The following is a 12,966-nucleotide window of genomic DNA, read 5'->3' on the forward strand; positions in this document are numbered from 1 at the left end:
AGGTGGTTAAATGCCTGATGATTTTTCTAGATGTTCCTTCTAGACAGTCCTTTGCTTTTGGAATATTTGGGGAACTTAAGGAGCCTAGAACCTGTATAATCATCCAAGAATTGTAACAAAATTGTTTCTGTTTTGTTTTTCTTTCTTTTTCATATTCTTTTTCTTCTCTCCCTGAATCCTCTTCAAGAAAAACAAGACTTGCATTATCACTGCTTTGACTTCATGCAGTCTTTAAATTCTCAAGTGCTTTGCTTTTTCATGAGTTAACATTATGTCAGGAGGCAGTTAGCACTGGTGACTGAATATCTTGTGCACTCAACTACTGTTTCATTTTGCTATCACTTTTCTTCGTCTATAACACAGGAACAGCATTTTTTAAATGTTACATCAATTGTCTTTTTATTTCATTCATAATCATTACTACAGTTCCCTGATTCATCCTATGTTCATGTATATATCTCACTTATTTTCAATTTTGTTTAAAATTATTTCCACTTTTATTTCCTTCATGATTCTTCATCTCATCTTTTTATCACTTCCAACACTCTGGGAACGAGGGTAACAATCTCTATACAAAACTAAGCTTAAACATGGCAACCAGGCAGCAGAATGTTCACATAGGCCAATGGTAAGAGTTAATTGTGACAGCCTGTAGCCATCTCTTAGAGGTGGGCAAAATTGATTAGCTTTGACTGCGGAACATAGCTTTGTTTCCATTTGTACTTGCTTTAGGGTTGCAAGTTTTCAAGTAATTCTTGAACTTCTGTAATTGTAGTGCTAGTTTCCAGTTGATGTTCCTTGCTGGAGAGCAATGTCAGTGAGAAGCATATAAATTAATTTGCTTTGTGGCAGCTAATATGCCATTGAAATGGCTGTCTTGCCTCCTTTCTTGTCTTCCAACTAAATATTTGATTCCTTTATGAATTTATGGCTTATAGGGAAAGGGACTATTTTCTCAGGGTCTCCCCTCTTTATATTTTTAGCTCCTCTCTCTTTGCAGACAAGGGGTGTGTATTTTTAAAGCTTGAATTTACTGTCTCTGATGTTTCTTTAAATTTCCTAGGACATCATAGCAGTAACTTGACAATAGCTTTACCAGCTTTTTCTGTGCCATTTCTTTTTTATTCTTAACAGTTGCCTAGAAGTGCATTTCTATTTACTCCTATTTTGAGTAAGAAGAACCCATGATAAGGAGAAATTAGTCTTTAGATTTAATTTAGGGTACTTCTCTAGCCCCTATACCTTCCTGATATCATAAAATTAGGATGACCATATTTTCCGATAATTTTTGAATTTTGATTTAGATGAGAAATGTAAGTTATACATGTAGTCTAAATATGAAGGAAAAGAATAAAAAAGTCACAGGTGTTACTTGTTCATATTGTTTAAAGTAAATTTCTAAGGAACAGATATTTTAATTATTCCCTTCGGTGTTTACGTGTTTTACATTTTTATAGCAATTTCAGTAAATTGGTTAAAAAGGCCTGAAGAGTTCAAGGCATGGGCTGTTCAGAGACAGTCTTTCTTCCACAACAATATTCATGCTTTTTGACCTTGGTATAAGAGAGGGATTTATCATTGGCCCTTTTTAGCCATTCATTAGTATGTTTGAATTTTGTTGTGCTGGCTCTTATAAAGTGAAGTATTTTGGACCACTTGAGGCTTATAAGACAAGTAAACAATTCTGAGGGTGTTGATAATAACTGAAGGGCTAACATATAGCAGCATGCTGCTACCACTAAGACAGAATAGACAAACCCACAAATCATGGCTAGTATCGTTCTCAGAGCTTTATTCCCATGACCTTTCAAGATTACATTGCCATATCTGTCTTGGACGCTGAGCATGCATATATATGAGAAAAGGATAGAGATATAGTTTAGTACTTTATTTCTTAAGACATTCAGTGCTGGTTTATGACTTATATTGAGAGTCTGCTGGCATTCATCACCCAAAGTTGTGAAGATATCAATGTCTGTTTACAAACAGTTCTGTATATAACAGATGTGTTTTTTATTTTAGTCCCAAAGGGCATAGCAGAAAACACATGGTGAAGTGAGAGGCCCTTGATTCAAGGCCCAGTTCCATAACTGTTTGTTCTTTGATCTTGTACAATTTTGCTACCCTTTTATAATTTTAATTTCCTCATCTGTAAGACAGGAATAATAATACTTTCTTTTTCTTATTGTTGAGAGGATTAAATGATGTAGAATAAGTGAAAGTTATTTTTAATCTGGAAAACCATACAGAATTTAAAATTTTATTTCCTCTCCACTGTCTTATCAAGAACCCTTCTTTCTGTTGCCCATCTTTACCCCACCCCCAAATGAAGCCTATACTTCTTACAACAAAGCTTAATTTCTTCATATGACAGGACAGCCCAGAAGCAGAGGTACTAAATGTCAGAATCTCAGTTATGCCATGCTGATCCCAAATCCTACCTGTCTTTAGTTTTTGTGCTTTAATAAGAAATAAGTGTATTTCACTATCTCAGAGCAAGAACAGTATAAACAGTCACCTGCCTGGATTCACACCCTTGCACTCCTTCTCACTAACTGTAAGACTTTTGAAAGTTACTCAAGCCCCCTGAGCCTCAGTTTCCTCATATAGAAAGCAACAGTAGTGCTACCTTCCTCACAGAGTTTGTCTGGATTTGTTTGGAAAAGTAGTATCTGTGAAGGGCCAAAATAAGTGTTCAGTAATTGGTATCTATGGTTTTTCATGGTAATTAATGATGTATATTATATGGAAATGTTAGATCCTTCTTTTTCACAAGTTTCTGGACAAAGGAGATATTACAAAATGTTTTTATGTTTATTAAATCCATTTTCATAAAAGGAAGTTTTTGGATTCTCTTAACAGATCATTGACATTCTCCTTGTTGCAATAAAACAAATGATACACATCACTTATTTCCTTTTCCCCTAGACACACACACACACACACACTGACTCACACACACACATTCTGTTTCTCACTTTGCTTGTTTGATCTTCAGCACAGACGGATATTGTTTCACGATGATAGAAGAGGATGACTCTGGGTTGCCTGTGGTCACTTCTGGATGCCTAGGACTAGAAGGCTCAGATTTTCAGTGTCGGGTAAGGTAGATAACTTGATTCTGTAACCTTTCATTGGCTAGATTTCCAACAAGTTTCAAGCAAGATAAAACCATTCTTTTTCTTGGCCAGCCCATTTTTAGTATAGTCATGTGCTGCACAAAAACATTTAGGTCAGCAGCAGATGGTATGTATGATGACAGTGGATGGTGGTCCCGTAATATTATAGCACCATATTTTGACTGTACCTTTTCTATGTTTAGATACACAAATGGATACTATTGTGCCTTAATTGCCTACAGTATTAAGTTCAGTGACATGCTGTATGGATTTTTACCCTAGGAACAATAGGCTTTATCTTTTGGCCTATGTGTGTAGTAGGCTATACCATCTAGGTTTGTGCAAGTGTACTCTGTGATCTTCTCACAATGACAGAATCACCTCATAACACATTTCTCACAACATATCCCTGTCTTTAAGTGACACATGATTGTAATTTAGAAAACTGAAATTTTCCATTGGACCAATTCTTCCTTCGTTTTGAAATCAAATATTATTTTTATTTTTGCTGTTAACGTCTTGTTTAGTGTCCCATTAGAGCATCTTCCTCAAAATCCAATTTAGCTTGTTGCATTAATCCAAGCCTTCTTCCTCAGTTTATACAATGCACACTAGTTATTAGAAATGTAGTAGTAATTTCGTTGAAATGCAAAAGTTGCAATAAGATAATACATGGTAGCTTGAAATAAATTACCTTATAGAGGAGAACATATTTAAGGTGTTTGAGTGAAATTGTTAGAATTTTAAATTAGTTCTCTAAATAGTGACTATTTTTAAAGTTTTAGATGATTTGACTTTGAAATTTGGAAGAAACTCACTAATAGCTGTTTGGGTTCAATTATAGGACACTCCCATTCCTCATCAAAGAAGATCAATTGAATGCTGCACAGAAAGGAACGAATGTAATAAAGACCTACACCCTACACTGCCTCCATTGAAAAACAGAGGTAAGTGAGGAAGGCTTCCAGCCTGGAAAATCACTAGGTATCATGAAAATAAAAACTAAAAACTAGAATCGTTCTCTCTCAATCTACCTGTACCACTTTCCACTGCTGGAGCAGAGCACTGAGGCCAGATGACATGGAACCATCATTCGAAGACATGTGCAAGTAGTTTGTGGGAAAACAGTCATATGTGACTTCACTTTTATGATTTTTATTTTTTCCCACTTCTGTTCAGAAAATTGCTATTCCTAGAGTTTGTAGTGTATTTCAGGGTGGAGGCGGGAGCTAGCATTCTGCTTCTCCCTGAAAGTTATTCAGAAGTTGTAGTTCCCCCAAAAACTACCATTTGTCTATATTTATTTTAAAAGTAAAGACCATATAAAGGACTAAATTAAACATTATTTGCTATATGGCATTTCCTTTTTTTATGCTAGAGTAACAGCTTTTAGTCAAATTGTATCAATATATTGATAAAACGGGGAAGGTATCTAAAAGTTTTAATTTCAAAACTTACCCATTTAAGTGTTGTTCCTTTAAAATGACAAATATTGCCTCCCAAGATATTGCCTCCCAAGAGACCTTTTGTTTGCAACAGGTCTCATGTTCCCTTTCTCCTCCTCCATGCTTTCAACACACACACACACACACACACACACACACACACACACACACACACACACACACGGTTTTTTGTTGTTGCAGAGTTTTAAGTCCTAAATCTTATCTAAGTGATTTAAAGTGATTTTTCATGATTGATTTTATTTCTTGAGAAGAGAAAAATCTTTCCAACAAAACATAATGGAATTTCATGACTTTGTTTTGCTTTCTCTCTCTCTCTCTTTTTTTTTTTTTTGAGACAGGGTCTTGCTGTGTTGCCCAGGCTGGAGTGCATGGTGTCACCATAGTTCATTGCAACCTCCACCTCCTGGGCTCAGGCAGTCCTCTCACCTCAGCCTCCCCAGTAGCTGGGAAACAGGTGCACACCACCACACCCAGCTAGAATTTTGTGACAAATTTTTTAACATTTGTTCCTGTTCTAGCCTAGAAAGCTATACAAGATTGATTAATAATGATTCACATCAAAGCCTCACCAGCATTTTTTTTAATTGTGGCAGGCAACATGCTAGGTATTAGGAATACAGAAATTAATGAAGAAAATTATTCCTCCCAAGAAGTATACATTAGAATGTAAGAGAGCACCGTGTCAATAACTATATTTGTTCAGGAATATCTCATTAGTAGAGCTAGATTATAAAGTGTATTAAGGACATAACAGAGTGAGTGGCTGGCTCTACCTGGGGGAGGAGGTTGTCAGAATAGCTTCCTAGAAGTGATACTTGAACAAGACTTTAAGGATGAACAGGAGTGTGCTAAGTGGATAAGGCAGGATAGGCTAAGTATATAGAAAGTTTAAAATTTAAATGGCTAACTTTAGCCACATAATCTGCTAAAAAGTACATTAATTAATCCATTTTAGCCTCACAGCAGCCCTGTGAAGCACATAGAATTGTTCTTCCAACTTTAAAGACAAGGAAAACACAGCACCGGAAAGTTTATTAACTTTGAGTTTGCATAGCCTATGAGTAGCAGTGACTCTAAACAGATGCAGTAGTTAAGTGCAGAGGTCTGGTTTGTAATATTGGAGAGCCATTTGCTAACTACAGGAGTATGAAACAGCATGACTGGTTGGAGAAAAATCCCATAATTAAGAGAGATGAGGGCTGGGCACAGTGGCTCACACCTGTAATCTCAGCAGTTTGGAAGATCAAAGTGGGAGGATCGCCTGGGCCCAGAAGTTCAAGACCAGCCTGGGCAACATAGCAAGGCTCCATCTCTACAAAAAAAAAAAAAATTTAATGATCTGGGCATGGTGGTATACATCTGTAGTTGCAGCTACTAGGGAGGCTAAGGTGGGAGGATCACTTGAGCCCGGAAGTTCGACGTTACATTGAGCTACAGTCCTGCCACTGCACTGCAGCCTGGGTGGCAGAATGAGACACTCTTTCTAAAAAAAATCTTTTTAAATAAATAAGAAAAGAGAGATGGGGCCAGATTTCAGTCCAGTTAGGAGTGTGAAGGTGAGAGAGCATTATCTGAGGAGGATGTAGGAATTTAGAAAAATAGTAGAATAAAACTCCAAAGGACAGAGTAAAAAGGATTAGAAAAGGAGGGTAGGAACAATGAGAAGACAAGTTCTTGGTCCAGGGCAGTGTGGAGATGAGGATGCAGGAGTGGCTGGTGGACTCTACTGAGCATTGCGTAAGGTGGCTGGCTTTGGTGGGGTTTAGTAGCATTAGAATGCACTGCTTTGAGCTCTGAGGATCTCAGGTGGTACTTAGGCAAGATCTTTCCAGATTCCACTGCTTTGCCAGTGCCTAGGCAAGGTCTCTGCAGAGTCTACTCAGGTAGTGTCTAGTTCCAAAGTCTCTGCAGATTCTTACCTTTTTGGCCCAGCTGTTTTGGGGTCAAGTAAATGTCACTGCAGATTGTAGTCTGAGAGCACTAATGTTTTTACATAGCTATACCACAGAGCTGCTGCTTTTTTTTTTGACTCTACCATATACACATGTACAGTTTTTATTGAAATTGTACTAGATATTTTACTTTCTAGCTATATGATTTTTTTCTTCTATTTCTTATTGCAATTGTGAACCATCTTCTAGTCTTATAAAAACAGTCCTGGCATTTTAAGCAGTTACAAACTAATTATCGGAGAGGTGATAGTAGTGACAGAATGCAGTTTTGTTGTGAAACCACTGGTGATTCTTAACTTGCCTCTCAGAGTGAACCAGACTTCCCCCGGGAGTTCTCAGTTCTACTTCCCAGAGCAGTTGGAGTGACAGCGCAGGTAGAAATCTGCTGTCCTGGAGAGAGCTGAAAGCTGTGGGCTCTGCTATTTTCCTGATAGGTATCTGGAACTGTTCACTTTCTGAGACTCTGGCTGTGGCTTGAATGTTTACATTGTTAGTGCTCCGAGCACAGGTAATGGCAGATTAAAACATGACCAGCGTGACCAGCAGAAACAAAAGGTTTATTGATAAGGATCACCTATTCATGAGAGAAGACAAGGAGGCTGCCGGGGATAGGGTTATGGGGCAAATAAAAGGCAAACGGGAAGGTAAAGCTAGCCTTAAATAAAGTGCTTGATGGAAAGGAAAGAATCCCTTGATCCTTCTGGTCTCATTGCTCTCATAAATCAGAAATATAATAAGATAAGTAATACACAGTGTTCTTGCAGCTCAGGGTGTATCCTGTATCTTGCATTTACATGGAAAGTAAAAGGCAGTGAAGCTTGGAGTCTTAGTAAAATTATATCATTGGAATGGAAAAGTATTATGTGTTCATATACTGATAATATATTGACATTATAATTATGTGGATAGTTCTAGTTTTGGTTGAGTATCTAGCATTCTCCTAAAATCTAAAATTTTTGCAAAATCTTTCATTATCTTTAAAATTAGAAATGCATTTAAGCTAAGTTTCCAGTCGCAGTCTTAACATATTTGTGTGTTACAGTGTTTGGATGCCTCTATCTGTATAAAAATATTGTGAGTTGTGCTTTCACTGGTTGAGGTATTATGACACCTTGAATTTATTTTTAACTCTTTATATAACCTAAGAGAGGGAGGAATGGAGGAAAAAATTTACTAAGACAATTTATTGTGTTAAATTTTAGCCTGCATAACATTAAGAGCTTACAGATTATTTTCAAGATTTACTAAGCAGCATGTTTAGACAATGAATGCTCAAATTATATATGATTCCTGTTTGTCTTGAGTGGCTCCTTGAATGGCTCCTGTTGAGCCCTGAATGACTTTTTACAAGTGCTATAATATGTCAAGTTCCTGAGCTCCCTTTTCCTGGATTATTGGTAACATTTCTTAATTTATTCATATAATAACTGCTTTAGTAGCCTCTCATTTAGTGTTTTCAGATGCAGATTACTTTCATTAATATTTTGCAACTATTACAAATCATAAATAGCTGTTAAACATATATATTTTAGACTGATGAGTAAATCATAACACTGACCATCATGAAGTTTGGATAAGAAATTCATAGTGGATTTTAGTTTGTAATAGATAATCCAAAGATTTTCTGAAATATTTTGAAGATGTTTTTCTTTTTTTAAATTTCAGATTTTATTTTTACTTACAAGGGGTACATGTGAAGACTGTTACATGAGTTTATTGGACCCAGGTAGTAAGCATAGTACCCAATAGGCAGTTTTTCAACCCATCTCCCCTCACCCCCGTTAATCCACAGTGTCTGTTCTTGCCATGTTTATGTCCATGTGTGCTCAGTGTTTAGTTCCCACTTATAAGTGAGAACATACAGTGTTTTGTTTTCTGTTCCTTCATTAATTCACTTAGGACTGTGGCCTCCAGCTCCATCCATGTTGCTTCAAAGGATGTCATTTTATTGTCTTTTATGGCTGCGTAGTATTCCATGGTGTATATGTACCACATTTTGTTTATCCAACACACCATTGATGAGCAACTACGTTGATTCTGTGTCTTTGCTATTGTGAATAGTGTGGCAATGAACATAAAAATGCATGTGTCTTTTTGGCATATTCCTTTGGATATGTATACAGCATCACTCCTATTCAGCATAGCACTGGAAGTCCTAGTCAGAGCAATCAGACCAGAGAAAGAAATAAAAGGCATCCTTATGAAAAGAAGAAGTTAAAGTATCTTCACTGATGGTATGATCCTATACTTAGAAAAACCTAAAGACTCCATCAAAAGACTACTAGAACTGATAAACGAGTTCAGCAAGGTTTAAGGATACAAAATGAATATACAAAAAATCAGTCAGTAGCCTGCCTTTCCTTCCTTCCTTCCTTCCTTCCTTGCTTCCTTCCTTCCTTTTCTTTCTTTTCTTTTTTCTTTCTTTCTCTCTTGCTCTCTCTCTGTCTCTTTCTCTTTCTCTCTTTCTCTCTGTCTCTCTCTTTCTCTCTCTCTCTCCCTCCCTTCCTCCCTTCCTCCCTTCCCTCCCCTCCCTCCCCTCCCTCCCCTCGCTCCCCTCCCTCCCTTCCTTACTTCCTTTTCAAGATGGAGTCTCTCTCAGTCACCCAGGCTGGAGTGCAGTGGCATGATTTCTGCTCACTGCAACCTCCACCTCCCGGGTTCAAGCAATTCTTCCGACTCAGCCTCCTCAGTAGCTGGGATTACAGGCGTGTGCCGTCATGCCCAGCTAATTTTTGTATTTTTGTAGAGACGGGGTTTTGCCATGTTGGCCAGGCTGGTCTTGAACTCCTGAACTCAGGTGATCCGCCCACCTTGGCTTCCCAAACTGCTGGGATTACAGGCGTGAGCCACTGTGCCCGGCCAGTCAGTAGCATTTCTATACACCAATAACATCCAGGCTGAGAGTCAAATCAAGAACACACTCCCATTTACAATAGCCACAAAGAATATGAAATACATAGGAATACAGCTAACCAAGGAGGTAAAAGACCTCTACAAGGAGAACTACAAAACACTGCTGAAAGAAATCAGAGACAACACAAATGGAAAAACATCCTATGCTCATGGATTGGAAGATTTATGTTCAGTTTATGTGTTCATGATAATTTCCTAGATGTTTTGATCTGGGCATGCAGTGTGAAATAAGCACATCATGGGGCTGTGCATTAATCCTTTGAGCACATTATTGTTTAGTAAGATGGTATCCTTGTTCTTAGGAAGTACCCTCTGAAGTATTTATAAGTGGATAGTGGCATTATGTCTACAACTTTAAATGATCCAAAAATAATACAGACACACAAATAAACAAATAAAAAATTTGAATGCAAATGTATGTATGCATATTATACATAAATATTGAGAGAGAGAGGCATTGAGAAGGCAAGATAATTATTTTTAAAATGATGAAATGTTAACAATGAGAAATCTAGGTGAAGGGCACATTGGAATTCTTTTTTCTTATTTTTTTTCTGTAAGGGTGAAATTATTTCAAAATAATTAAAATCTTTGTTCACATTGATGGTAAAATAGAAATTACTGTTACCTTTTAAAAAGAATATTTGACAATATGTATGAAAAGACTTAAAATATATTTCTTATGAACTAACACACCTACTTCTGGGAATCTTATTAAGGAAATAATCATTAGCATGTGCAAAGATGTATGTGTAAGAGTGTTTATTACAGAATTGTGTATAACAAAGAAGGCTTATGGCAGAATCTTTAGAATCTCCTGAATGTATGACAGAAGATTCACTTTCTAATTAGGATGATTTTATGTATAATACAATTTAGTCTTTAAAAGTCAGGTTGTAGCTGGGCACAGTGGTTCACGCCTGTAATCCCAGCACTTTGGGAGACCAAGGATCACTTGAGGCCAGGAGTTTGAGACCAGCCCGGCCAACATGGCAAAAAGCCATCTCTGCTAAGCATACAAAAATAAGTGGGGCGTGGTGGCTCCTACCTGTAATCTCAACTACTCAGGGTGCTGAGGCACAGAATCGCTTGAACCCAGAAGGCAGAGGTTGCAGTGAGCTGAGATTGTGCCACTGCACTCCAGCCTTGGCCACAGAGGAAGATCCTGTATCAAAAAAAAAAAAGTCATGTTGCAATAATAAATAATTTCAAATAGGTGGGAGGACACTGAATGTTCCCAACACAAAGAAATGATAAGTGTTTGAGATGATGGATATGCTATCTGATCACTGTTCATTATGTATGTATTAAAATATTATAATTATGTGTCAATATAAAAATCCTGTTGCAGAAAAAAATATTTGTTGTTCTGGAAAATGTTCACAGTATTATAAATGAGAACAACCTAGTTATAAATCAGTATATATTATATTTTGCTCATGAACATTTTTATTGAAATGATACTGTTAGCAGTAATTTTTCCTGAGTATTGAAGAGGTAATGATTTTATTTTATTTTGGTTAGTTGATCCTTTTCAGTTTTTCTTCATGTAACATATAATACTTCTGAATAAAAAAAGTTACATTGAGTGGAAGAACGTTCCCAGCCAAAATATTTAGGTGGCCATATAGTTAAAGGTATATAGTACAGTTGGAAAACGTCTTGTCCATAGCATCCAAAGTCATAAATTACAATACTACCTTTTGAAATTAAACAACAGTAATCACTCTCTCAAAGGTAAATGGTGCCTTTAATAAGAATGGTACTAATGGTATTACTATATAAGTGCACCTGGTTTTAAGTCAGTTTCCTCAAAATACGTCCCAGAAATCACCCGTGTAAAATTTACCTGGGATGATTATTAAAAATAAAGTACTTTGAATGGAAATCTTTGGGGTTAAAGTCAGTGAATATACATTGTATAAAGCTAAGTCATTCTTATTTATATAAAATTTGAGGAATCTGATTTGTCAAGAACTAGAGTTAAAATGAGTAGTGTTTAATAATTTGTTGTATAAAAGTATCATACATTCTTTGGTTGGAACATATACTTTGTTTTAAAATATGATTCAGTTTAAGAAAAAGTATGGATTTTGAACACATTTTTGTTTAAAACAATGCACAACCATATATTCTCTATTTGGCAACATTTGAGGGGTCCACTTCCTTTTTATCCACTATAAGATGACTTTATATACAACGAGTTATGTTTTATGTCCCATGAATTATATAGATGCTTTTTTATTCAAATTCATGGTATAGAGTACTCCAGAGACCACATGAGAAGAGCCTATGAACCCATGAGCTGCGTCTGTAATAAAGATGAACTACCTGTTTCTATTGTGGGTGCACAGACCCACTTAGCTTTGTTGATGTTCTTTCTGTAGTTTTATCCTGTGTCGAGCCTGTTCCTTCCAGACAGGAAGAAATGTGTGCTCTTGATTAAGTGCCTAGATGAAGGATGATTCACGCTAGTCAAACCTATTTAATTTTGAGTATATATGGGTTTTTAAAAAATTAATTGGTATGTGAAAAGGATCTTTCACATTTTGTGCGTGATACTTAGCAAGTACCTTTAGGAAAGAGTTGCTTTCTTATTTTTAAGTAAAAATATTCTCTAGATTATAGCTCTTTTTCTTTTTAATTTCAGATTTTGTTGATGGACCTATACACCACAAAGCTTTACTTATATCTGTGACTGTCTGTAGTTTGCTCTTGGTCCTTATCATATTATTTTGTTACTTCCGGTAAGTTTCTAACATGTAGATGCAAAATTTTTAATTTATAATATCTTCTTTTTACTAATATTCTGCTTTTGCCTGTTAGTGTTTCTCACCACAGCTTTATTTATCTTAATTAGATCTTATATTTAACTGAAAAATGTCTGTTACTGTTGATAAATATTTGTCCCAATGAAGTTACAAATAGATACCTATCTCATTTCTGCTTCAGACTTCAAAACTACCCATATAAATATTTCATCCCTAGGGAAACTAGGGTAGTTAGAGACTTCAGAGACTGGTTGTTACTTAGGTTTGATTCCAAGCAGAGAAATGGCCATGTTGAACTTAAGAGTTGCTCAAATTCCTTATTTTCTAAGCTATAACGTTTCTGATTATTAAAAGATTTTAAACATAATTTATAGATTAATCATTAAAATAAGGTCCTTTATTATATTAAATTCGGTAATTCCTAATTATTTTTAATGGCCTATGAACTTATTTTCTAGATTGTGAAATATTAAGGACCTTGATATTTATGTCATTTGCCTTTTGATTAATTTATTACTCATTTGAGTTACTCTGCAAATGGTCAGATTAATTGATTCAAATAAATTCATTTCTAATTGAAAACAAGTATTGACAAAAAGTTTTTAAAGATTAAATTTATATTATTTCTTTAGATATGACCTTATATAAGAGAGTTAGCTATAATGATTTTTGTACACCCAAAATTTACATCTTTAATTAATTAGGGACCTTAGAAAAGATTTTAAGGAATAATATTGGAGCTATT

At 35.9% G+C, this 12,966-nt stretch overlaps 1 protein-coding gene across 8 annotated transcripts in view; it reads left to right on the forward strand.

Moving 5' to 3' along the window:
• BMPR1B (bone morphogenetic protein receptor type 1B) overlaps window positions 1-12,966 on the forward strand; it is a 397,543-nt gene that overhangs the window by 350,798 nt on the left and 33,779 nt on the right. For all 8 annotated transcript variants that reach the window (XM_016951892.4, XM_016951890.4, XM_063809693.1 and 5 more), the window contains 3 exons: window positions 2,999-3,101; window positions 3,964-4,066; window positions 12,101-12,197. In XM_016951892.4, the coding sequence (XP_016807381.2) occupies window positions 2,999-3,101; window positions 3,964-4,066; window positions 12,101-12,197 (303 nt within the window). The remainder of the gene's footprint in view (window positions 1-2,998; window positions 3,102-3,963; window positions 4,067-12,100; window positions 12,198-12,966) is intronic.

The sequence above is a fragment of the Pan troglodytes genome, chromosome 3, assembly GCF_028858775.2.
Source record: "Pan troglodytes isolate AG18354 chromosome 3, NHGRI_mPanTro3-v2.0_pri, whole genome shotgun sequence".
In the NCBI taxonomy this organism is placed as follows: Eukaryota; Metazoa; Chordata; class Mammalia; order Primates; family Hominidae; genus Pan; species Pan troglodytes.